General features: G+C 40.1%; 1 protein-coding gene across 1 annotated transcript; it reads left to right on the top strand.

Moving 5' to 3' along the window:
* The first annotated feature begins 17,638 nt into the window (after nucleotides 1-17,638).
* BOLA1 (bolA family member 1) lies at nucleotides 17,639-23,860 on the top strand. Its single transcript, XM_077464255.1, has 2 exons — nucleotides 17,639-17,903; nucleotides 23,079-23,860. The coding sequence occupies exon 2, from the start codon at nucleotides 23,102-23,104 to the stop codon at nucleotides 23,522-23,524; it is 423 nt and encodes a 140-aa protein (XP_077320381.1). The 5' UTR covers nucleotides 17,639-17,903; nucleotides 23,079-23,101; the 3' UTR covers nucleotides 23,525-23,860.
* Nucleotides 23,861-26,123: the final 2,263 nt, after the last annotated feature.

Here is a 26,123-nt window from a genome sequence, read left to right as displayed (position 1 = left end):
TCTGCCTCCATGACCAGCACCTAATACGAGCAGATTTTGCGGTTCATGCATTTCAATGACAATTAATTCTATCATCCTCGGGGTGACCCTGAATAAGATCTACAAAATTTGGCCCCTTGTAAACTACTTCAACCAACAGTTTGCAACCTTGTTTACTCCCGATCCAGTTGTCTGCGTTGATGAGTCCCTGATTACGTTTTCTGGCAGCTTGTCATTCAAACAGTATCTTCCCAGTAAGCGTGGCAGATATGGGGTCAAGATGTATAAGCTCTGTGACAGGGCCACAGGCTATACATATAGTTTTATGGTTTACGAGGGAAGAGCCGGAGAACTGCCCAGATTACATAGGGAGCGCTGGTAAGATTGTGTGGTACTTTGTTGTCACCCTTATTCGGAAAGGGGTACCACTTGTATGTGGACAATTATTACACAAGCGTGCCACTTTTTAGTCACTTGTTTGATCATGGAATAGTCGCATGTGGCTCCGTGCAATTGGAAGTTTCCTTGGCTTTGTGTTTGAGATCATTGTCTTGCTGAAATGTCCACCCTTTCATCTTCATCATCAGCAGCAAATTTTTATCAAGAATGTCTTGGTAAATATTTCCATTCATCCTTCCTTCAATGATATGAAGTTTGCCAGTACTGTCTGCTGAAAAACAGCTCCATGTCATGATGTTCCCACCTCCAAAACTCACTGTTGGTATGGGGGTGTTTTTGGGGTTATGTGCTATTTGACCTCCAAACATGGTGTGTATTATGGCATCCAAAGAGTATTTCACAAGCTTGTCTAAATGTTGTGCAGCAAACTTTTGCCAAGCTTCACCATGCTTTTTCTTCAGCAAAGGAGTCTTGCGTGGTGAGTGTGCAGACAGGCCATGGCGGTTGAGTGCATTACTTATAGTTTTCTTTGAAATTTTTAATTGTACCTTCTAATTCCAGGTCTTTCTGAAGCTCTCCACAAGTGGTCCTTGGCTCTTGAACAACTCTTCTGATAATTCTTTTCACTCCTCTGTCAAAAATCTTGCGAAGAGCACCAGGTCATAGCTGGTTTATGGTGAAATGATGTGCTTTCCACTTCCAAATTATGGCTCCAACAGTGCTCACTGTAACATGTAACCAATGCCATCAGTATGTTTTGCAACAGTAAGGTTTGCAAAGGTCTTGAGAGAGCTCTTTGCGTTTACCCATCATGAGATGTTTCTTGTGTGACACCTTGGTAATGTGACACCTTTTTGTAGGCCATCAGTTGAGACTGAACCAGCTGATATTAATTTGCACTGACAAGGGGCAAGATTGCTTTCTAATTACTAATAGATTTCAGCTGGTGTCTTGGCCTTCCATGCCTTTTTGCACCTCCCTTTCTTCATGTGTTCAATACCTTTTCCCTGTGTCATTCAATTTTATTATACATAACTTAATTTCTGAACCTATTTGTTTTGGTGTCTTTCTATGTATTGGGCTGTTACCGAAAGTTTCATGTCAATAGTACCTTTAGAAATATATCTACCTAGAAAAACAGTGACATGTTCTATATTTATTTTCCCCACTCACTGCACCCTCACAGAGCACCCACCTCGGGTGCACTCATATGCTATTTTTTTTCACCCAGTGTTAATTTGTGCGCACTGAACCGCAGAGCTAAAAATATATATATATATATATATATATATATATATATATATTTAAACATCTCCTGCTTAGGATACGTAGGAACAAAAAGCAACTTGTAAAGCACTTTACAAACCAAAATTGTGTAGCGCTAAGGCTAATAATAGCCATGTGAGAAATTAATCAAAATCACAAAGTGAACAAATAGTGTGCAATATGCAAGTGAAAGTCCAGTGACCAATGTGAAACTGGTGAATACAAGTCTGTCTGGAGAATGAAAATCCAAATCGGGATCAACCGTAATATCTCAGAGCTGGTGACTACACAAGGATGTAAAGCCTGTGACATGGAGAACATCAATGCTTAAAACACTCAATGAGGTACTCTTACCAGCAGAGGTGGACACACATACCATATGGCAGTGGGTCAAATGCGCATGGATAGTTGTCCTTGGGTGAGGACAACTATCCAGGCGCATTTGACCCACTTCCATATGGTATGTGTGTCCACCTCGGCCCTAAAAGTCTTGGGGGGGTACATGCCCTTTTGGTCAAGTTCACCCAGTTCCATAGCTTCTAGGTTTGGGGAAGCCTCATCTAATACTTGGGTAGACCTTGTTTCCGGAGGTCTCCTGAGAAAAGGGTCCACCTGGTTTCGGCAAGGTCCATAGGTGCCCCAGTCCCTATTGGGAGTCTTGTGATCCGGGGAATGAGGGCCAGGGTCCTCTCTTTGGTGTAGGGCTATGGGTATCTAAGAATTTTTCCGAAAATATGGACTTTATATTTACCAAGACAAAAATTCCTTAAAATATCATCATTTTTATTACAAATAATGTAAAAACTCAGAAAAATATTTAAAAATCACACAATAAACCTCTAACCATATTAAATAAGCCGCTATCATCAACTAAACACCAAGAAACCCCATTCTAATCCTTGGTAGTGAACCAAGGTTACGACTGCCGATGGCTTGACGTGGCTTGTTTAAGCTCTACATGTTTCGGGCTGTCGCGCTTCCTCAGGTGCTATTTGATAATAACCAGCTGCAGGACTATGGTAATGGCTTAAAAACCAGCTGGAGGAGCAATAAGTACAGAGATAAAAATCCACAAAGTATCAGAGGTCCAAAGAAGGACAACAGTGGTATATAGAGTGTTACCTCCGCTTGAGTATGAAGTAGAGGCTCCCTAAATGATATACAGTGGGTAAAATAAGTATTGAACACGTCAATATTTTTCTAGATAAATATATTTTGTAAAGGTGCTATTGATATGAAATTTTCCCCACATGTCAGTAACAACCCATGCAATCCATACATACAAAGACAGATAAGAAATCTAGATTGTTAAATTAAGTATTTAACAGTTAATTTTGCATACAAAAAAAAAAATCATGAAATTTATCTCTGTGTTAAAAGAGCTGTCACTACATTTTTGTACATGATGTGGGGATTTTTTAATTTTTTTTAAATGTACACAAATCTGCATTTCACACATTGCTCTCCATAGACTACAAGCACAGGGGAGACAGTTGTAGCGTAAAAGGTCCTGAACGCCATCTGTAGAGCTACGCACACGGAATAAGGAAAGCAGACTTTTGTGAGCAATACCCCCTCCTACAGGAAAAAAGACAAGCTGGCATGTAATATTAAAAAGGATAGAGATAAAATAGAATTGTCTTCTCTAGAATGCCTTTCTTTGAATGCATAGATATTTTTCCATTAGCTCCACAGGGAGATTTCTGTTTTAGAGGAAAATATTAAAAATAGATAATGCTTATGGCACCTGTATTATATGTTTCTACCACTAGTTTTTTTAATTTATTTTTTATTGGTATTATACAGGATTTATATAGCATAATAACTGAATTAATTGCATAAGAGTTATATTTGTAGTTTATTTTTTATGATATTGTGTTATATTAATGAATGATATTACATACATGCTGTATATTACTATAGATTGATAAAGCATAAGTTTCTCTTACATTCATTTTAAAATAATGTATTTTTACAATGAAATGAGAGTAACAAAAATCTTTGAATTAAATATCATTTAATTAAATAAAATAGTTAAGTTAAAAATAAGACATACGACCATTAACCTTAAGCATTAAGCTTGTGTTTAATGTTGTTACAAATATTTTTTGTAAATAATGTGTTTTTACAATGAAAAGAGAGTAATACAAATCTGTAAACATTACATTTAATTAAATAGCTAAGGTAAAAATAACCATTGAACTTAGGCATTAAACTTGTGTATGATGTTGTTATAAATATATCTTTTTTTAAGTAATGTGTTTTTAGAAGGAAATAAGAGTATTAAAAATCTTTGAAAATGACATTAAATTAAGTAGCTAAGGTAAATGTAAGACATAACCATTGCATGTAAACATTAAACTTGTGTATGATATTGTTATAAATATATATATTTTTTAAATAATGTGTTTTTAGAATGAAATAAGAGTATTAAAAATCTTTGAAAATTACATTAAATGAAATATCTAAGGTAAAATTAAGACATAACCATTGCATTTAAACATTAAATTTGTGTATGATGTCGTTATAAATATATATATCTTTTAAATAATGTGTTTTTAGAATGAAATAAGAGTATTAAAAATCTTTTAACGTTACATTAAATGAAATAGCTAAGGTAAAAATAAGATATAACCATTGCATTTAAACATTAAACTTGTGTTCAATGCTGTTATAAATATATATTTTTTTAAATAATGTGTTTTTACAATGAAATGAGAGTAATATAAATCCTTAAACATTAAATGAAATTAAATAGATAAAGTAAAAAATAAGACATATAACCATTGCACTTAAATGTTAAACTTGTGTTGTTAAAAACGTATAAATAACCGCAGTATATAGTATAATCTACCATGAAAAATATATAGTGTGTATATAAGCAGCAAACCTCATATAAGACATAAATACAGTGAAAAAAAACATTAAAAAATATATATAAAACCTATATATTTTTTGTATTTGATGTTGTTATTAATATATATTATTTAAAAGAATAAGTTTGTACAATGAAAAAAGAGTAATTAAAAGTCTTGGAACATTAAATTAAATAGCTAAGGTAAAATAAGACACAACCATTGCACTGAAACATTAAACTTGTGTTTGCTGCTGTTATAAATATATTTAAATGGATCAACGCATTTGAATTAATTTGATCATAAAAATAAAAGGATACAATTTTGATACCAAGAGAAGTGAAAAAAAAAAAAAAAGAATACAACAATATCAACGTTACAAACAATATAATTAAAATAATTTAAGATGCGTGCATATCTTAAAACATATTAATATATATATATATATATATATATATATATATATATATATATATATATATATATATATATATATATATATAAAATAAAAAGGGATTGCTGCACAAACAAATGAAAATTTATTGATAAAAATTACATTGCATCAGGTATAATTCAGGTATAAATACCTGAATTATACCTGATGTAATGTAATTTTTATCAATATATTTTTATTTGTTTGTGCAGCAATCCCTTTTTGGTTTTTTATATTGAGTCCCTGGGAAGGACTTGATTGCTGGCACATTTGTTTGATTAACCGTCTTGTGCATCTCATCCACCACTTTTGCTATATATATATATATATATATATTGTTATATATATTGTTATATATATTGTTATATTGTTATATATGTGTGTGTGTGTGTGTGTGACTGCAATTCATTATTTTAGTAATAGGGCCTGTCACTATCTTAAAAAAATAATATCAGCCTCTACTTAATTAACTCTGTTAATTTGCAAGTATTTGCTATAAAGTACAAACAACCTTTATTTTTATTTTTTCACAAGTGACAACTGTTTGAAATGTAATACTCTGTTGCTAATTCAAACAGCAGCATTAGAGTTACACAAAAGGATTTAGTGGGAAAGCTATTGCCTCTGTCTCTGTGACATTCTTAAGTGAACTCCTTAATTAACCCCAGAAGAAAATGTGCAATGTTGACTCAGGCATCACATATACTAAAAACGGCGTTAAATTCTACATTAATTAATGACATATTAATAAATGAAATAAAGCTAATTAAAACTATTGTAATAAATCTAATTTATGAATGCTAAAGCATTAAGAGAATAATTTACTAAAGGTCTGCAAGACCAACACAACCGTGTGTTTGTGTCAAACATCTATCTCAATTAAGAGTAAAAAAACTAAAAAATAAAAAAAAATACATTTTCCCTTAGTTTAGGTCAACAAAGAATTATTAGTAAGGAAAAAAACTTTAGCAATTACCTCTTGCTGTATTTAAAAACCATGCTGATTATTTTTTAAATCAAACAACTGACGTTTTTTTTCATGTATATATTAAATGAGTAAAATGATTTATTTTAAACTAAATGGGTAAATGTGGTATAATTAATTATATATAATATATGAATAGAAAATAATATTACATCATAAAATATATCCAAGAAGAGTCAAAAATCTACTTTTGAGAATACATAAACTGATGCACCATACATGTCAAAACTGAGACATCATTTTTATATATATATATATATATATATATAAATATATATATATATATATATATATATATATATATATATATATATATATATATATGTTTAAAACTAAATTGTAGAAATTTAACTATTTAAAATAAATTCAGTATTACATGGTTTTATAGCAGGATTATATTGTTATGCAGTTGCCTCATCTCTTCATTATTTCAACCTATACTGCGATTTTGTATATTTTTGCTACAACTATAAATAATATTAAATAAAAAAGCAGAACAAGGTTTTTCTCTCTCTTTTTCATTCTTTTTATTTTTCTTTCTTTCGTGAAAATGGTTAATATTGAACAATTTTCATCTTTTCCCTTCAAAATTATGTTGAAGCATAAACGACCAAATAATACCTGAAAATTATTTTTTTTTGAATGAATCCTCCTAAAATGTATTTATTTGCCATGTTTAAAAATACATATATTGTTTAAACAATATGACATGATAATAATATGATTGGTAAATCTCTAGAAAAAAATCTATTTTATTTTATTATTTTTATTATTATTATTTGAATGTTCACTACCTACTCCATCAATTTTTCTAGAGTAAAGCCCCATACACACTATCAGATTTTCTGATGATTTTTTCCTTCAGATTTACCAAAATCATATAATATGAGGTCAAACCTTAGGAGTTTCAATTTGTATGCAATCAGGCTCTTGCACTACATGGTTTTGATAAATCTGAAGACAAAAATCAGCAGAAAATCTGATCGTGTGTATGGGGCTTAAGACTTTTAAAATTGCCCATGGATACATGAAGGTTTGTACCAATTATACTCTAATTATACACAAGTACAAACATTTTTTCTATAGGTTTATAAAAGAAATGTCTGTGCACGATTTCTGATTAAAAAATATCAGGTGCATATGAATATGTGCATGTGCACTGCAGGCCAACACTGGGTTCAAACTTGTACACTGTCTTTGATAAGGGAATAAAAAAAATAAAAAATCACAAATTAACTGGCTGCAAACTTCCCCAGACTCATATCTACACACATGGGCACAGGACGGCATCAACAATATCAATAAACAAGCTGTACAATTTACAATTAACACTGTAATTAAATTGTACAAAAAAAAATTACCAAAAAAAAAATCATTTTTTTTTTAAATACATAGGTATGTTTTTAAGTGGCATGTCATAAATTTTACAATTGGCATGTTTAAAATAAATATTTTTATTTTACAAGAATGAGTTGTTCCTTACTTTATAACTAAATGATATAAAAATGTAATGAAAAAAAAAGAAAAGAAGAATGTGTATCACTGCCTAGAAAATGTAACCAAATGGTTATCTTTAAATAAAAAATACTTTTTAATTTGAAAAATTCTTAAACAATTTCAAATGAAATAATACAACTAAATTAGAAACTCCAATTTTGCTTTATTTTTATTACTTCTTAGTAAAGCATTACTAAGAAAAAATATATTAGGTAAAAATGAATCAATGTTTAAATTAATTAAAATTCTGAAATACCGTCTGCTCCTGTAAGGATAATGGATGAGGCTCTGTAGGTAACTTGCAAGTATTTGCAAGCCTTTAACGCGCATGCACCTGTACATCGCATTCACCTTTCCTAAATCAGAGTAGAAAACACCAACTGGTTCACCTGAATCACAAGCCTGGTGAACAAACCTATGACCTTAGTAAGTCAAGTTCTATACATCATCTTCAAACTGTCTATAAAAAACGAAATCCCCATTTCTCACCACCTAAGATGATCTACCCTTTGTTGGAAAATGTTTTTTCTATTTGACACATAAAATGTATGTACAGTTTGTTGAGTACTGACCTTGTAACCGGCACTAGTCACTCCAAACACTCACTAATAATTTCCATCTGTCTCTTGCATGTTTTGAAGAACCCTCAAATAGAATTTTATAGGGCTGTGAAAAAAGACCACACATGTTCTTTGCAATATGAAAATAGCACCCAGGAAGGAAATATGTTCAACATTTCCATAAGTAATAATAGTAGACATGGAGAACAAAGAGACCAAAGTATATATTTTATTTTTGAATATAATATAAATATATATATAACATATAAATAGATAGATAGATAGATAGATAGATAGATAGATAGATAGATAGATAGATAGATAGATAGATAGATAGATAGATAGATAGATAGATAGATAGATAGATATTATATATATTTTTATTTTTGTCGTTTTTTTCATTCATTCAAACAAATTTGTTTTAAACCATGAGGCTTTATTTCTGGCTGGATTCAGATTTAGGCTGGGTTCACACCGGAGCGATGCGGGAACGCCGCGAATCCGCAGCGTTTTCCCGCATCGCATGCCTCCCGCCGGCAGTTCACACTGCCCTATGCGGACTGCTGGGAGTGTCAGTGAAATGTTAATGACACCCCCAGATCAGTAGTGCGATCTGCAAACTCGGACAGGAATCGGATCGCATGGTGTGAACACCCATGCGATCCGATTCTGCTGCGGACCAAAAAAAGGGTCCCGTGCGAGTTTGCGGCGGGTGCGAGGGGAATTCAGCCATACTATCTGTATGGCTGAACTCGCATCGCACAGAGATCGGATGTGATTTGCACTGCAGTGCGGTGCGAATCACATCCGGTTCTCGCTGCCGCAGCAGTCTGAACCCAGCCTCAGATGTGGAGGCTCTCAGTGATGAAAGTCTAAGTGACAAATTCTATATTTTATTTTTTGAATATAATATCTTATAAATATATATTTATACATTTTTAATTTATATTTATTATTATTTATTATATTATATTTATTTATATATATATATATATATATATATATATATATATATATATATATATATATATATATATATATATATACATATATACACACAGGGCCCTTCTGTACCTTTTGTAATGAACTGTACTGTAATTGTGTTGTCCCCCACTATACATTGTAAAGTGCTGCGTAAACTGTCGGCGCTATATAAATCATGTATAATAATAATAATATAGATAGATATGTAGATTATAATCTAATATTTTATAATAAAATAAAAAGTAACAAAGTCTATATTTTATTTTTTTAATATAATATATTATAAATATATATAGATGGATAGGTAGAATATATTCTAATATTTTATAATAAAATAAAAAGTAACAAAGTCTATATTTTATTTTTTTAATATAATATCTTATAAATATATATTTATACATTTTTAATTTATATTTATATGTATTATATTATATTTATTATTTAATTATTATTATTTTTGTAGATATTTATTAATATAAATATATATATATATATATATATATATATATATATATATATATATATATATATTTATATACAGGGCCCTTCTGTACCTTTTGTAATGAACTGTACTGTAATTGTGTTGTCCCCCCCTATACATTGTAAAGCGCTGCGTAAACTGTTGGCGCTATATAAATCATGTATAAAAATAATAATAATATAGATAGATATGTAGATTATAATCTAATATTTTATAATAAAAGAAAAAAGTAACAAAGTCTATATTTTATTTTTTGAATATAATATATTATAAATGTATATAGAAAGATAGGTAGATTATAATCTAATATTTTATAATAAAATAAAAAGTAACAAATTATTTATTCAGATTTTTATACATATAAGCATTTACAACATTTATATACAGTATATATTAAAGTGAATTTATTAATAGTAAAACAAAAGACACCAGAACACCAACAAACAGCTAACATAAAGATATAAGTGAACAAACAGAATGACAAAATAACTAATCACCTAACAATAATATAATATATACAAAATGAGGAACACAAGTCACAGGGAATACAGGAGATGTGAGGAAGGGTGAAACCAGGACTAGGATCAGGAACAAGGGGAGCAGATAAAAAGCATCAGGGTGCAGGATACAGGATGCAGAGCAAGAGCAAGATCAGGAGCAGGAGAAATGGCAAGTAGCATCTGACTTAGTATAGCAAAGCAAAACACTTACAGTATCTCACAAAGGTGAGTACACCCCTCACATTTTTGTAAATATTTTATTCTATGTTTTTTTTTGTGACAACACTGAAGAAATGACACACTGCTACAATGTAAAGTAGTGAGTGTACAGCTTGTATAACAGTGTAGATTTGCCGTCCCCTCAAAATAACTCAACACACAGCCATTAATGTCTAAACTGCTGGCAACAAAAGTGAGTACACCCCTAAGTGAAAAGGCCCAAATTGGCCCAATTAGCCATTTTCCCTCCCCCAGTGTCATGTGATTCGTTAGTGTTACAAGGTCTCAGGTGTGAATGGGGAGCAGGTGTGTTAAACTTGGTGCTAACAGATTCAAAACATACCATCATTTATTTCAACATAATCATCTCTTATAAAAAGAGCAGGGTTGCTGATTGCCCCAATAAAGAAGATTGTATATTTAATACATAATATTTAAATATGTCCTGTACTATGTAAACCCTAACTGGGTGGCATTCCATTTGCTAAATCACTGTGGTGGGGATTTACGAAAGTTGGTGCACACAGAATCTGGTGCAGCTTTGCACAGTAACCAACCAGCTTCTAACTTCAGCTTGTTCAATTAAGCTTTAACAATAAAATCTAGAAGCTGATTGGTTACTATGCACAGCTTCTCCAGATTCTGTGTCAAGTTTTAGTAAATCCCCCCTGTGTACTGTAAACAATTGCCTTTTCTTTTTTGATCCTTTGTTACATTCCAGTGCTGCTGGTTTGCTCCAGCCTCTTTCAGCTACTTCCTATCTACCTGGACTGGCCTCCCGATGGAGGAACATTCCTGCGCAATGTGAGTTAGCACTTCCAGTTGTAGCCTCAACCAAGGGTCATGAGTGATAACACAGGAGCACAATTGGGGGGACAACTGTCACCCCTTTTTAGGAAATGCACGAACAAGGACCTTTTTGACAGGATCAACAAGTATTATTTTAGTTATCGGGAAAAGACTGGAAGGTAGATACAAGCAGCTGGAAGGACCACCATTAATGGTCCTGAGAAAGCATAGGTGCAATTTAAAGTTGCCAGTTTGGGAACAAATTCCAGCCTTATGATCTCTTCTCCTATTATTATAGGGTGCTCCAGGATATGGATCTTCTAAGGGGAAGATAAGTTTGTTGGATTGCTTAGGGCTCGGCAAGTCCTGTATGGGTCCTGTAGCCTGGAGACTTTGGAGAGTCTTGAGGAGGAATGAAGCTTCCAACCTTGAGTCCACATTTTTTTGGCAGCCAGCACCCACTGATTCAGCAGATGGGCACAAGCCCTTTTGGTCTAGGGATGACTGTGGCTTGGGGCTCCAAGAGAGAAAGTCTCCACCCAAGAGGCATGAGGGCCCCACCAAGAATCTTTTCCCCCGTAAACGGAAATTCCGCCAGCAAAAGTCCGATGTGAGCTTTTGGTCGTAAATTCCGACCTCGTGTATGCTCCATCAGACTTTTGCTGGTGGAATTCCTGATTGAGAGCAGGTTCTCAATTTTTCGGTCGGAAAAAGTTCCAATTGGAATTTCCGATCGTCTGTACCAATTCCGACACACAAAATTCCTACACATGATCGGAAACAATTCGACGCATGTTCGGAAGCACTGAACTTAATTTTCTGGGCTCCTTGTAGTATTGTACGTCACCTCATTCTTGAAAGTCAAAAGTTCAGCAAACTTTTGTGTAACCGTGTGTATGCAAGCAGAGATTGAGCGGAATTCCATTGGAAAAATCAGCTCGTGTGTTCGCGGCATTATGGGATTTCTCGGAGCTTGGCTGGTCCTGTTCTAGCCTTGGAGCCTGGTGGCTTTGTAGAGTCTTGGCTTGGATGAAGCCTCTAATGCTAAGTCCACATTTTTGTTGGCAACCAACACCCACTGATTTTGCAACTGCACACAAGTTCTTTTTGGTTTGAGGATTACTGTGGCTCAGGATTTCAACTGAGCGGATGGAAGAGGTCTCCATCCAGGATAGACAGGAAGCCTCCGCCAAGGAGCTTGATTAATTTCTTGGGAAAAAGGAAGACCCCCCCAGATTGTATTTTAAAGGCAGCAACACTACTAATGTAGAATAAAAAGTGTTTATTAATACATATAAAAATTTGATCACTGACACATAACATAAAAACCATAACATAACAATAAACAAACAGAACACAATATAGCCTGTATATATAGCCAGTACGCACATTTTCTTGAATTGTAGTACTCTCCAAGCTCCGAAAAGGTTCCAGTACCTGAAGCGTTTCTGGTTTCAAGCCCGTCGTCATTACCGCAGGGTGGTTAGATGAGCATCTGTTCAATGTGATGGGTGTTAAAGCTGCCCTTCTTGATCCATTGAATATGGGGTTAAATAGTAGGTCATCTGCCCCCTCTTCCTGTGGTTTCCCGTTTGTATGAATCTCCTCTATGTGGATGCCATATTTCCTGGCAGTGCTCTAGACTCTACCCTGGGGATAGAGGAGATCTCCACCCAGGAGACAGGAGGGCTCCACCAAGAAGCTTGTTCAATTTCTTAGGTCTTGGTAAGTCCTAATCTGTGTCCTGGAGCTTGAAAGCTTTGTAGAGTCTTGGGTGGGATGAAACCTCCTGCTCTTGGTCCACATTTTGCTGGCAAACAGCACTCACTGATTGTGAAGCTGCTCATAAGTTCTTTTTGGTTTAGGGACAACTGTGGCTCAGGATTCCACCCATGATAGAGGAGATAGAGGAGGTCTCCACCCAAGAGACAAGAAGAGCCAGGGCACCTAAGAACGGCTAGATGATGAACATGTGGGCACCGAGACTTGGAGAGAAACAGACAGGGGTCCGAAGCCTGAGGACCAGAGTATATTAGGGCTTCAGGAGGAACTTGTTGGATTGCTCAGAGCTTGGCAAGTCCTGTCCTGGAGCCCAGAAGCTTTGTAGAGTCCTGGATGGGATGAAGCCTCCAACTCCACATCCAAGTCCACATTTTGTTGGCAACCAGCACCCAATGATTGTGCAACTGCGCACAAGTACTTTTTAGTTTTGGGTTGACTGTGGCTGAGGACTCCACCCATGGAGATAGAGGAGGTCTCCACCCAAAAGGCTGGAGGGCCTTACCAAGGGACTTGGATTTCTCAGGGATCGGTAAGTCCAGTCCTGGGTCCCATGGCCGTCTTTAATATTGATTGGACCCTGAGCAAAACTTTTCTTGGGGCCCCCCATGCAGCTTCACTCTCCACCTCTGAGACATACAATAAATAGCAGCTAGTCTCAAAATCAGTTTACTGAATCAGATCAGGCAGCTATTGCGATTGGTCACCAGAGGTTACAGTGTATCATTACCGCTCACTAACTGGTTGTTAGAGGTTACAGCACACATTACCGCTCACTGATTAGCTTTTAGAGGTTACAGCACATGATTTGCTAGAGATTACTGTGGATATGACCTCAGGGGGCATGATATACATATCAATGCCGCCAGTCGCCACTATTTATGTATAAATAACAACTTTATTTACATATGAATGCCACTGCTATTTACATATAAATGCCGGTAATGTACATGTAAAAACAGGGTCTGCAGGTGAGTCATCTGTACACAACAATAGGGCAGAGCTGGGCAGCATTAGTAGCAGCACTTCACTCTGAGATATTGGGACACAGCACGGGACTAAAACCTCAAGGGATGAGGGAATTTAAACCAGGATAGTTGACAAGTATGAAGCAGCTGCTTTGGGCCCCACAACAATGACAGGGCCCAGGGCAGCTGCCCCTTTTGTCCTACCTTAAAAATGGCTCTGCTGGGTCCTGGGTCCGAATGCTTTGTAGAGTCCTAAATGGGCAGTGCAGTTTAGTTTGGGGGTGACTGCAGCTGAGGGCTCCACCCAAAGAGATCGTCTCCAACCGGGGTAAGCACAGGCAGCTAAGAACCGCTAAATTGTGACTTTAGGAGAAGCAGACAAGGGCCCTAAGCTTGAAGCCAGAGTAGTGGGGCTGCAAAAAAAATCCAGGAGACTCAAGGAAGGATTCATTTTTAGCAGAGAGATGCTTCAAAACCCTTGCATGGGTAACCCTTTGACTTTTTGAACTTTTCTTTAAAAAAAAAGTGGGAAATCGTGGACAACGTCCATACCTTTACATTTGAGATAATTGTAGTTCTATATAAATCTCTCTCTCTCTATATATATATATAAAAAGTCATACATGACGTGATCCAAAGCAGTTATATCTTATGATGATCAAGTCTTGTAGGATGAGAGCCTCCAAAAAATTTGATACAGATTTTTCAAACTACTACTTTTTTTTCGCTCATTTATATAATGCCAATATTTTCTTCACCGTGGATCATTGTTCAGCACAGGCTTTTTGGCATTGATAATTTGGTATGAGGAAAATTGAGACTAAATGATTTTATTAGGGCTCAGGCACACAGTGGTAAATATAAATCGCAATTTCATCAGTTCAGCTTCTTTTTTTTTCTCCCAACAGATCTGAATGCTCCCCATGTTTTCTATGATCCCACAATGTGTAAAGATCTAAACTATATCTAAACTATATGATGACACACCTTAAACAATCCATTTGTAGCCATTGTACCAGATAGCTGATGGTAGAGCTAAGGCCCCATTCACAGTTGGCAATTTAGAATCAAGGGCGGAATGATCCTGTCACAATTTTTGCGCAGCAAACATGCCAAACTGCCCCTTTAAAAAACGTGCGTCACCTGAAAAAGGAGCTTGTTTTCAGACGACTAACGTGTATAAGGCAGCCACAATCTCTGTACAATCAACTTTAGAGCTTCCAAAACGATGTAAGATAAGGTCCCACCCAGACTACCTAATGGTCCAAGCGATTCCCGCCGGTTTACCGCCTCCGATCGCTTAGGAGCACAAGATGAGATCTACGCCGATTGTCTCGATATGATCAATTAATGCTCATTATTGATTAGAACTTTGGGTGATTGATTTTTAGCTCAATTCATGCTATTGATCAGTTTTGATAGATAGCTTGATAGAGAGATAGATAAATAGATATGTATGGATAAAGATATGAATATAGCTATAGATAGGTATGGATATAGATAGGTATAGATATAAATATACAGTAAATATAGATAGGTATGGCTATAGATATAAATATAGATGGATATAGATATTAATACAGTTATAGATAGGTATAGATATAAATATACAGTAGATGTAGATAGGTATAGATATAGGTATAGATATTAATATAGATAAGTCCATAAATAAATATACAGTAAATATAGATAGGCATACATCTAGATATAGATATAACTATATATATATAACTATATATATATATATATATATATATATATATATATATATATATATATATATATAATATAAAAGATATAGTGAATATAGATAAACCTAGATGTAAATATAGATAGGTATAAATCTAGACAGATATAGGTATAGATAGGTATATATATATATATATATATATATATACAGGGCCGGTGCTACCACTAGGCAAACTAGGCAGCCGCCTAGGGCGCACTTCTACCTGGGGGCGTCAGGCCATTGGTGTTCCTACTCTCTTCTCTCTGCAGCAAGAAACTAAGTCTCAGCATCAGCAGGCAGTCACCTTCGCACAAAGTGTCAGAGGTGCAGCCCGACTCCCGAATGAATGGAAGCGAGTAAACATTCATTGATGGGCACTGGTAGGCTGTATTGAAGAGCATTGGTAGGCTGCATTGATGGGCGTTGGTAGGCTGCATTGATGGGCGCTGGTAGGCTGCATTGATGGGCGCTGGTAGGCTGCATTGATGGGCGCTGGTAGGCTGCATTGATGGGCGCTGGTAGGCTGCATTGATGGGCGCTGGTAGGCTGCATTGATGGGCGTTGGTAGGCTGCATTGATGGGCGTTGGGAGGCTGCATTGATGGGCGTTGGGAGGCTGCATTGATGGGCGTTGGGAGGCTGCATTGATGGGCGCTGGTGAGGCTGCATTGATGGGCGTTGGTGAGGCTGCATTGATGGGCGTTGGTGAGGCTGCATTGATGGGCGTTGGTAGGCTGCATTGATGGGCGTTGGGAGGCTGCATTGATGGGCGTTGGTAGGCTGCATTGATGGGCGCTGGTAGGCTGCATTGATGGGTGCTGGTAGGCTGCATTGATGGGCGCTGGTAGGCTGCATTGATGGGCGCTGGTAGGCTGCATTGATGGGCGTTGGTAGGCTGCATTGATGGGCGTTGGGAGGCTGCATTGATGGGCGTTGGGAGGCTGCATTGATGGGCGTTGGGAGGCTGCATTGATGGGCGCTGGTGAGGCTGCATTGATGGGCGTTGGTGAGGCTGCATTGATGGGCGTTGGTGAGGCTGCATTGATGGGCGTTGGTAGGCTGCATTGATGGGCGTTGGGAGGCTGCATTGATGGGCGTTGGTAGGCTGCATTGATGGGCGCTGGTAGGCTGCATTGATGGGCGCTGGTAGGCTGCATTGATGGGCGCTGGTAGGCTGCATTGATGGGCGTTGGTAGGCTGCATTGATGGGCATTGGGAGGCTGCATTGATGGGCGTTGGGAGGCTGCATTGATGGGCGTTGGGAGGCTGCATTGATGGGCGCTGGTGAGGCTGCATTGATGGGCGTTGGTGAGGCTGCATTGATGGGCGTTGGTGAGGCTGCATTGATGGGCGTTGGTAGGCTGCATTGATGGGCGTTGGGAGGCTGCATTGATGGGCGCTGGTGAGGCTGCATCGATGGGCGCTTCATTAAAAAGGTGGGGTATACATCGGCGGGGAAAAGGGGATGGGGTCAGGGGTGGTGCCAGGGGGGGGCGGCAAAATGAGGTTTCGCCTAGGGTGTCACAAATCCTTGCACCAGCCCTGTATATATATATATATATATATATATATATATATATATATATATATATATATATATATATATCTATCGATAGATAGATATATATATCGATAGATAGATAGATAGATAGATAGATAGATAGATAGATAGATAGATAGATAGATAGATAGATAGATAGATAGATAGATAGATAGATAGATAGATAGAGGTAATGGTATAGATATAAATATAGAGTAAATCTGGAGCGTTAGAGAATAGAGATAGAGATATATGTGACAAGCCCGCCACCTTGTGGCCACATGTGGAATGGCGTATTACCGGTCAGCGAGGTGAACGCCGGTTCTCCTTAATTTTCTCTCTATCACACGCTCATTACACTCCTATAGATGAAACACTCACACACGGAGGATACAGATGTAAAATAACTCTTCGTTAATAATTAGGACTCCCGGGATTCACTCCCCCGTTGCATGCTGGGAGTGTAGTTTCCCGTGTCCGCCTTTTAACAAGGAGGGGGCGCTGCAGAGACTACATCTCCCAGCATGCAGTGAGACACTTTAGCTTCCAGGGTGCAGTTGCGCTGAGACCACGCCTCTCTAAGAGTAGTGCGCGGAAGGTGCATTACGCTCCTCCTGGCGCCGTTCCGTCAGAATTTGTAACGGAAGTGACGTTCGTCGCCACCATCTTGCTACACCCCGCACTCCTCCATAGTAAGGACACTCAGAAGGGGGTGTGGTGTCATATTTTGCTCCCCATCATAGAATGCTCCGGGAGTGACATTGCGACCAGAAATTTAGCACTGTGCATGCGCGATGCGTTCCAAATGAGTTTCGACAATGCAGTTCAGTGAAACCGTCAGATAATGTCACGGGAGTGAGGGGAGGTAATCGTCGTGACATTAACTTTAGCCTACAGGGGCAATCCGACATCTTGTTACACCCACCGGTCGGCTGTGGTCGGTAAGTATCTGGTATTGGGGGGGGATTAGTGGACACCTATGCACCTATGTCATGTCGGGGTCTGTGCATTATTAGACCATTGGTGTCACCTGTCCCCAATTCCTCTACTTCCTGAGCTCACCTGACAATACATCCTTTTGCAGGAGGAATGGAAGCCTTTCTTGACAGACACTGACCTCCGTCTGAAAATGCCAAGTGCCTGGCTGCCATGACAACCCTTCTAGGAACAATCACGCAGCCAGTGAAGTCCCCACCTGCCAGCGACCCTGGAAGCACGGAGCTCGTTGTATGAGCCCGGCAGTCAGTCAACTAGCATTATCCAGAGGGGTTCAGCCTTCGTGGCAGAGACGCTGACCTGTTCCTGACCTCCTCCTGAAAATGCCAAATGCCTGGCTGCTATGGTAACGAGCATGCAGTCAGGAAAGTCCCTGATCTGTTGGCATATGCTGGGTAGCATGGAAGCCAGTAAACTGGGATTTTCAGGAGGGCCCAGCCTTCGTGTTTCTTTCCTGACATGACCCCTTTAAGGGGGTATCCTGGCAGTAAAATGTGGGGGATGGGGGGGGGGGTGTCATCTCATCAGATGCTGTAGAGGAATATAAAGAGAGAACTGGTGACAACAGTAGCTCAGCCTGGCAGCCAGTCAACAAGCATTTTCCAGGAGCAGGTCAGCCTTTTTTTCATGACGTGTCCCCTTTAACAAGTATCCTGGCTTTATAAAAGGGGAGAGTGGGGGGCAAACACCCTGTAAGAATATATAAGAAGAACTGGGGCCGGTGACAGCAGTAGCTCAGCCTGGCAGCCAGTCAGCTAGCACTTTCTGGGGGGGGTTGGCCTTTATGACCGGTCCCCTTTTTTAAGGGGTATCCTGGCTTCATAAAGGGGAGCTCCGCAGGTCTTTCCATGAATACACAGAGAACATGGAACAGTGACAACAATAGCTTGGCCTTTTGGCCGGCCACACGTGGGGGGGGGGGGGGTATCCCTCCCTTGGTCAGGATACCAGAGAGGAAGTGTTGGAGGTGCCAGAAAATGCCAGGCTTCAGTGTTCAACAGCCTGGAAAATGCAGTTCTGCATTGTAAGTGAGGACTCCGAGGGGCCCTGCTTTGTAAGTGAGGACTCCGAGGGGCCCTGCTTTGTAAGTGAGGGCTCCGAGGGGCCCTGCTTTGTAAGTGAGGGCTCCGAGGGGCCCTGCTTTGTAAGTGAGGGCTCCGAGGGGCCCTGCTTTGTAAGTGAGGGCTCGGAGGGGCCCTGCTTTGTAAGTGAGGGCTCGGAGGGGCCCTGCTTTGTAAGTGAGGGCTCGGAGGGGCCCTGCTTTGTATGTGAGGGCTCGGAGGGGCCCTGCTTTGTATGTGAGGGCTCGGAGGGGCCCTGCTTTGTATGTGAGGGCTCGGAGGGGCCCTGCTTTGTATGTGAGGGCTCGGAGGGGCCCTGCTTTGTATGTGAGGGCTCGGAGGGGCCCTGCTTTGTATGTGAGGGCTCGGAGGGGCCCTGCTTTGTATGTGAGGGCTCGGAGGGGCCCTGCTTTGTATGTGAGGGCTCGGAGGGGCCCTGCTTTGTATGTGAGGGCTCGGAGGGGCCCTGCTTTGTATGTGAGGGCTCGGAGGGGCCCTGCTTTGTATGTGAGGGCTCGGAGGGGCCCTGCTTTGTATGTGAGGGCTCGGAGGGGCCCTGCTTTGTATGTGAGGGCTCGGAGGGGCCCTGCTTTGTATGTGAGGGCTCGGAGGGGCCCTGCTTTGTATGTGAGGGCTCGGAGGGGGTCCTGCTTTGTATGTGAGGGCTCGGAGGGGGTCCTGCATTGTATGTGAGGGCGCCGAGGGGGTCCTGCATTGTAAGTGAGGGCGCCGAGGGGGTCCTGCATTGTAAGTGAGGGCGCCGAGGGGGTCCTGCATTGTAAGTGAGGGCGCCGAGGGGGTCCTGCATTGTAAGTGAGGGCGCCGAGGGGGTCCTGCATTGTAAGTGAGGGCGCCGAGGGGGTCCTGCATTGTAAGTGAGGGCGCCGAGGGGGTCCTGCATTGTAAGTGAGGGCGCCGAGGGGGTCCTGCATTGTAAGTGAGGGCGCCGAGGGGGTCCTGCTTTTGTAAGTGAGGGCGCCGAGGGGGTCCTGCTTTTGTAAGTGAGGGCTCCGAGGGGGTCCTGCTTTGTAAGTGAGGGCGCAGAAGGCCCCCCCCACCCCAGAGGGAAAAGGAGAGTACCGTCTGTGGGGGGCCAAGGGATTGGGTAAGTAATAGTTATAAAAATTAGCCTGGAACCTGTACAGAGTGGGAGGAGCCTCAATGCAAGGGCAGGTTTGAAAAGGAATAGTTTTAGCTTTCATGAATGGCTTACATTCATTATCACTATTGGTGATCTGTGATTGGCTACAGCTAATCGCATGGTACAGGGCGTTGTGATTGGGCAATGTACCATGTGATAACTATGGGCCAATCACAGTACTAAGCAAAACAGTCATGAATGGATTTGTGTGATCACTATGACCAATCATATCGATCACATGATGCCCCATCTGCTCACAGCAGCCGGGTACCAATCACCGTGATCCGTGGTGTCCAGCAGATACAGGAGTCATTGAATTGCTCCCCATGGAGTGCACATGCTCACCACGACCTACCAGTGCATTTTACAATGAGCAGGTCGGCAAGTGGTTAAAAGGCTTAACTTTTACTGCTTCTCAGGGAGCAGTAAAAATAGGGGGTTCTGCTGCAGTTCTAAGAAATTATGTCATGGTGGGTGGGACAGACCCAGAGTCTCCCGGCTTGTCAGGCAAGGTAGGATGTCATGGTGAGAGGGACAGACCAAGAGTCTCCCGACTTGTCAGGTAAGGCAGGGGTTGACAAATTTGCTTGGAATCTAGGAGCCAGCTAAAAAAGTTAGGAGCCAGGTCCGTGACGGCGATCTGGACCTGTCCCTGGCCTGACATGGAGACGAGTGAGGGGAAGATAGCCCCCAGCCCCCCACCTGTCTCCAAGTCATTGCCCATAGCTCTTAGAGGGACATTTTTAAATTGCATTTTAGTGTAAATATGAGATGTGAGGTCTCTCTGACCCCAGATCTCATATATAAAAGAGGACCTGTCATGCTTTTTTCTATTACAAGGGATTTTTACCTTCCTTGTAATAGGAATAAAGGTGACACACATTTTTTTTTTTTTTTTAAAAAGAACAGTGAAAAAAATTAAAATAAAAGTTAAAATAAGAAAAAAAATGTTTTAAATGCGCCCTGTCTCGCCAAGCTTGCGTGCAGAAGCGAACGCATATATGAAAGCGGTGTTCAAACCACACATGTGAGGTATCGCTGCGATCGGTAGAGTTAGGCCGCGTACACACGCGGGGACTGTTCGCCCAACTTTGTCCGTCCAACAGTTTCAGCAAACAGTCCGCTCAAAATTAGCATGGACGGACATGCCCACACACGACGAACGAACAGTTTGCTGAAACCGTGCGCGATGACGTGAACGGCACGTACGACGGGACGAAAAATACGACGTCCTATACACTGCATTATAGCTTTCGGCGTGAAAATCCTTTCTGAGCATGCGCGCAACTTTGTTTGACGAACAAGCCTACACACGAGGGGACTGTTCGCTGAAACAAGGTTTCAGCGGACAGTTTTACGGAATTTCCGAAAAACCTTGTCCGTCAAACTGTCCGCTGAAACTGTCCGCTGAAAGCCCACACACGAGCGGACTGTCCGCCCAAACACTGTTCAGCGGACAAAGTTGGGCGAACAGTCCGCCCGTGTGTACGCGGCCTAAGAGCAATAATTCTAGCCCCAGACCTCCTCTGTAACTCAAAACGTGCAACCTATAGAATTTTTTAAACGTCGCCTATGGAGATTTTAAAGGGTAAAAGTTTGTCGCCATTCCATGAGCGGGCGCAATTTTGAAGCGTGACATGTTGGGTATCGATTTACTCGGCGTAACATTATCTTTCACAATATAAAAAAAAAAAATTAGGCTAACTTTACTGTTGTCTTTTTTTTTTTTATTAAATAAAATTTTTTTCCCCAAAAAAAGTGCGCTTGTAAGTCCGCTGTGCAAATACGGTGTGACAGACAGTATTGCAACGACCACCATTTTACTCTCTAGGGTGTTAGAATAAATAATAAAAAAAAATAAAAATTATATATATATATATATATATATATATATATATATATATATATATATATATATATATATATATATATATATATATATATATATATATATATATATATATATATATATTATATATATATTATATATATATAATATATATATATTTTTTTTTTTGTTTGTTTTGTTTAGGGGTTCTAAGTAAAGGGATGGAGAAAGACTGGCAGGAAATCAATTAGCATTGTTGGTTGTAATTCCAACGGCCACCACAAGAGGGCGCCAGATTCCAGAAGGAACCATAGGATCACAGAAGGCCTCAAAGCCGGGGGCTCAGTTACCGGCCGCCTGCGGCGCGGCCCGACGCGTTCGCGCGGCCTGACGCGATCGCGCGGGGGGGGGTCCACGGAGACGGGATACCCCCAGCTATGCTGCCCCAGGCGCAAGGTCGCTGATTCTAGTCGCCAATGCGACCTGGCGACCGGGTTTTGTCGAGCACTGAGGTAAGGTATGTTGTCAGGGTGGGAAGGACAGACCCGGAGTCTCCCGGCTTGTCAGTCAAGGTATGATGTCATGGTGGGCAGGACAGACCCGGAGTCTCCCGGCTTGTCAGGCAAGGTATGATGTCATGGTGGGCAGGACAGACCCTGAGTCTCCCGGCTTGTCAGGCAAGGTATGATGTCATGGTGGGCAGGACAGACCCGGAGTCTCCTGGCTTGTCGGGTAAGGTATGATGTTATGGTGGGCAGGACAGACCCGGAGTCTCAGGACTTGTCAGGCAAGGTATGATGTCATGGTGGACAGGACAGACAAGGAGACTCCTGGCCTTTCAATCGAATGGGCAGGACAGACTGGCAGTCTGAGACACCCGGCTCTTCTCTCTACAGCAGGTGATGATGTAATGACCCTGCTAGAAATACACTGCTTTGGTGAAGCTACAAGGAAGGAGCGGGCACAGCGGCCACTTGTTTTACATACATAATATTAGGGACAGCCCTGGAAATGCTGCATTCCACAGTCTAATGGTTGATTGTACTTTTATGGATTTGCAAATTGGTAATATTTATTTCTTTTTTTCCAGCTGAGGACAGATCTGCGGTGCTGATGCTTTCATTGCGGCTCCTCCAGTCTTCGCGGCACATCCCATCTGTCTTGGCGTCATCGAGATATTATTCCACAATGGAGAAGCCAGTGGAGACGTCAATCAGGTCCAAGCTGACTCAGAGCCTAGAACCCTGCCACCTAGAGGTCCACAACGAGAGTCACATGCACGCCGTGCCTCCTGGCTCAGAGACTCACTTTAAAGTGGTGGTGGTGTCCGAGGCGTTCAGCGGGAAGCCGCTCATACAGAGGCACAGACTGGTCAATGAATTGCTAAAAGAAGAGCTGGCTGGCTCGGTTCATGCTTTGTCTATTCAAGCCAAGACCCCGGAACAGTGGCAAGAGAACCCCACCGTCACAAAGAGCCCTGGATGTATGGGGGGCTCCAAGCACGACCCCCACATGAGCAAGAAACTGAGTGCCTGAGTTGGGGGGGGGGGGCCATCGGGGAATTAGAATACCAATTTATGGGCAATAAAGAGGTCCTTCTACATTGAGCAGTGTCACTGCCAGACCTTGGTTCTGTTATTGGCCTCCTTCTGTTTTACCCGAGCCTGAAGTCTTCTGTGTGTGTGAAAATCTGCAGGCTGATCTCACTTTGCAAGGCTGCCTCGGGTCCATAAAACGGGTACCTCCAGGGCAGTATTTAAACTTCGCCCTAGGCACTTAAAGAGCTTAAAAGACAATTCTTCTTCGTCGTCGTCTTCATTTTTTTTCTTTTCCTTTTTCTTCTTCTTTTTTCCTTTTTTTTCTTTTCTTTCTTTTATTTTTCTTTTCCTTTTTTTCTTCTTTTTTTCCTTTTTTGTTTTCTTTCTTTTGTTTTTCTTTTCCTTTTTTTCTTCTTTTTTCCTTTTTTTTGTTTTTTCTTTTGTTTTTCTTTTCCTTTTTCTTCTTTTTTTCCTTTTTTGTTTTTTCTTTCTTTTTGTTTTTTCTTTTCCCTTTTCTTCTTCTTTTTTTTTTTTCTCTTTTTCCTTCTTTTTTTATTTTTTCTTTTCTTTTTTTTCCTCACAGACAGCAATTAAAAAAATGGCAGGTTATCTAACCATTCCCAATTCATACCCATAAATTGTTTGGCTAGAAAAAAAAAAAAGCAATGCTTGCAGTGTGTGCACACATGGGGCTTCTCGTTACATGTACCTGGAGTTCGTTACGTTTTATTTTTTATTTTTGAACTTAATTCAGTATATATAATGTACATGATGTCAATGGCTGACTGAGTTAAATTGCACCAAAATAAAAATACAAATCCAGATAACGATATGACTTTAATGTCTGGCTTTTGGGTACGAATTAAACTTTTTGGATCCCTAAGGGAAAAATTCACTTTTGAGATGTTGGTTGAGGGAAGGTAGGGAGGCAAATACAATGTGCATGTTTTAATAGTTTGTGAACCTGAGCTTAAATTATGGCTATTAAATAGTTAATTATAAGTACATATGAACTGACAGTTTTTCTTGAATCTCCTCTAAAAGTCCCACCCATACCTGATCGTGACAGTGAAGTCCACTAAATGCAGCTTCCTGGGATTGGGGGGGGGGGCTTCTGAATTCGGAGCCAGTAGTGGCTGGTACTTAACCACTTAAGGCCTCTTTCTGAGATTTGTTGTTTACATATATTTTTTATTTTTTTTTGCTAGAAAATTACGTAGAACCCCCGAACGTTATACATTTTTTTTCTAACATCCTAGAGAATAAAATGGCGGTCGTTGCAATACTTTCTGTCACACGCAGCGGTCTTTCAAGCGCACATTTTTTTTGAAAAAATACTTTTTTGAATTAAAAAATAAGACAACAGTAAAGTTAGCCCATTTTTTTTTTTTATATATATATTGTAAAAGATAATGTTACACCGAGTAACTTGATACCCAACACGTCACGCTTCAAAATTGCGCCCACTCGTGGAATGACGACAAACTTTTACCCTTAAAAATCTCCATAGGCAAATGTTTAAAAAAAATCTACAGTTTGAGGAGCTCTAGGGCTATAATTATTGCTCTCGCTCTATCGACCGTGGCGACACCTCACTTTTTTTATTTTTTTATTTTACCTTTTATTTTTTACACTGTTCTTTAAAAAAAAAAGTGTTACTTTTATTCCTATTATCACTGGGCGGCAGTGGTGTAGTGGGTAGCACTCTCACCTAGCAGTAAGAATGGGTCGCTGGTTCGAATCCCAACCACGACTCTACCTGCCTGGAGTTTGCATGTTCTCCCTGTGCCTGCGTGGGTTTCCTCCGGGTACTCCGGTTTCCTCCCACACTCCAAAGACATGCAGGTAGGTTAATTGGCTTCTGTCCAAAATTGGCCCTAGTATATGAATGGGGACCTAGGATTGTGGACTCCTTGAGGGTAGGGACTCATGTGAGTGTAATGTACAGTGATAGGGACAATTGTAGACACTCACTCAGGTTGAACTGGATGGACTGGTGTCTTTATTGAACCTTACTAACTACTGTAACTAGGAATGTAAACATCCCTTGTAATTGAAAAAAGTTTTTGACAGAACCTCCTAAATATGAGATCTGGGGTCAAAAAGATCTCAAATCTCAGTTACACAAAAATGTGCTAAAAAATTTTTTGTCATTTACATTTTTTTATTTTTTAAATGTCCCTTTTAAGAGCTATGGGCGGAAGTGACGTTTTGACATTGCTGCTGCCCAGCAACCGTATGGAGACAGGTGGGGGCCATCTTCCCCCCACTCATCTCCATACCCAGCATGGATCAACATCCAATCGCCACTGCCGATGGCTCCGGAGCACGGCGGAGGCCACCACAGTGCGGCGGGAGGGGGGCCCTCTCCGGTCGTTGATAAAAGTGATCTTGCGGCGAATCCGCAGCAGAGGCCACTGTTATCGGAAACCAGACCGCTGGCCAAAAGAGGATACTGGGGTTATGGCAGCTAGCTGCTAGCTTCTTCCCCAGGGCCTGACGCTCCCACTCTGATCACTGGCTCTCACTACATTCGCTCTGCTCTGTTACGAGCATACAGGCTGCAAAGGGCGGGGTCAGAGCATCAGTGGAGATCC

The sequence above is a fragment of the Lithobates pipiens genome, unplaced genomic scaffold, assembly GCF_037356315.1.
Source record: "Lithobates pipiens isolate NorthernLeopardFrog02 unplaced genomic scaffold, aLitPip1_a1.2 Scaffold_30, whole genome shotgun sequence".
NCBI classification, from domain to species: Eukaryota; Metazoa; Chordata; class Amphibia; order Anura; family Ranidae; genus Lithobates; species Lithobates pipiens.
This window is presented reverse-complemented; position numbering and strand designations above follow the sequence as displayed.

Excerpts from the sequence above, each read along its gene's own strand:
- BOLA1 (XM_077464255.1), top strand. The coding sequence starts at position 23,102 with ATGCTTTCATTGCGGCTCCTCCAGTCTTCGCGGCACATCCCATCTGTC.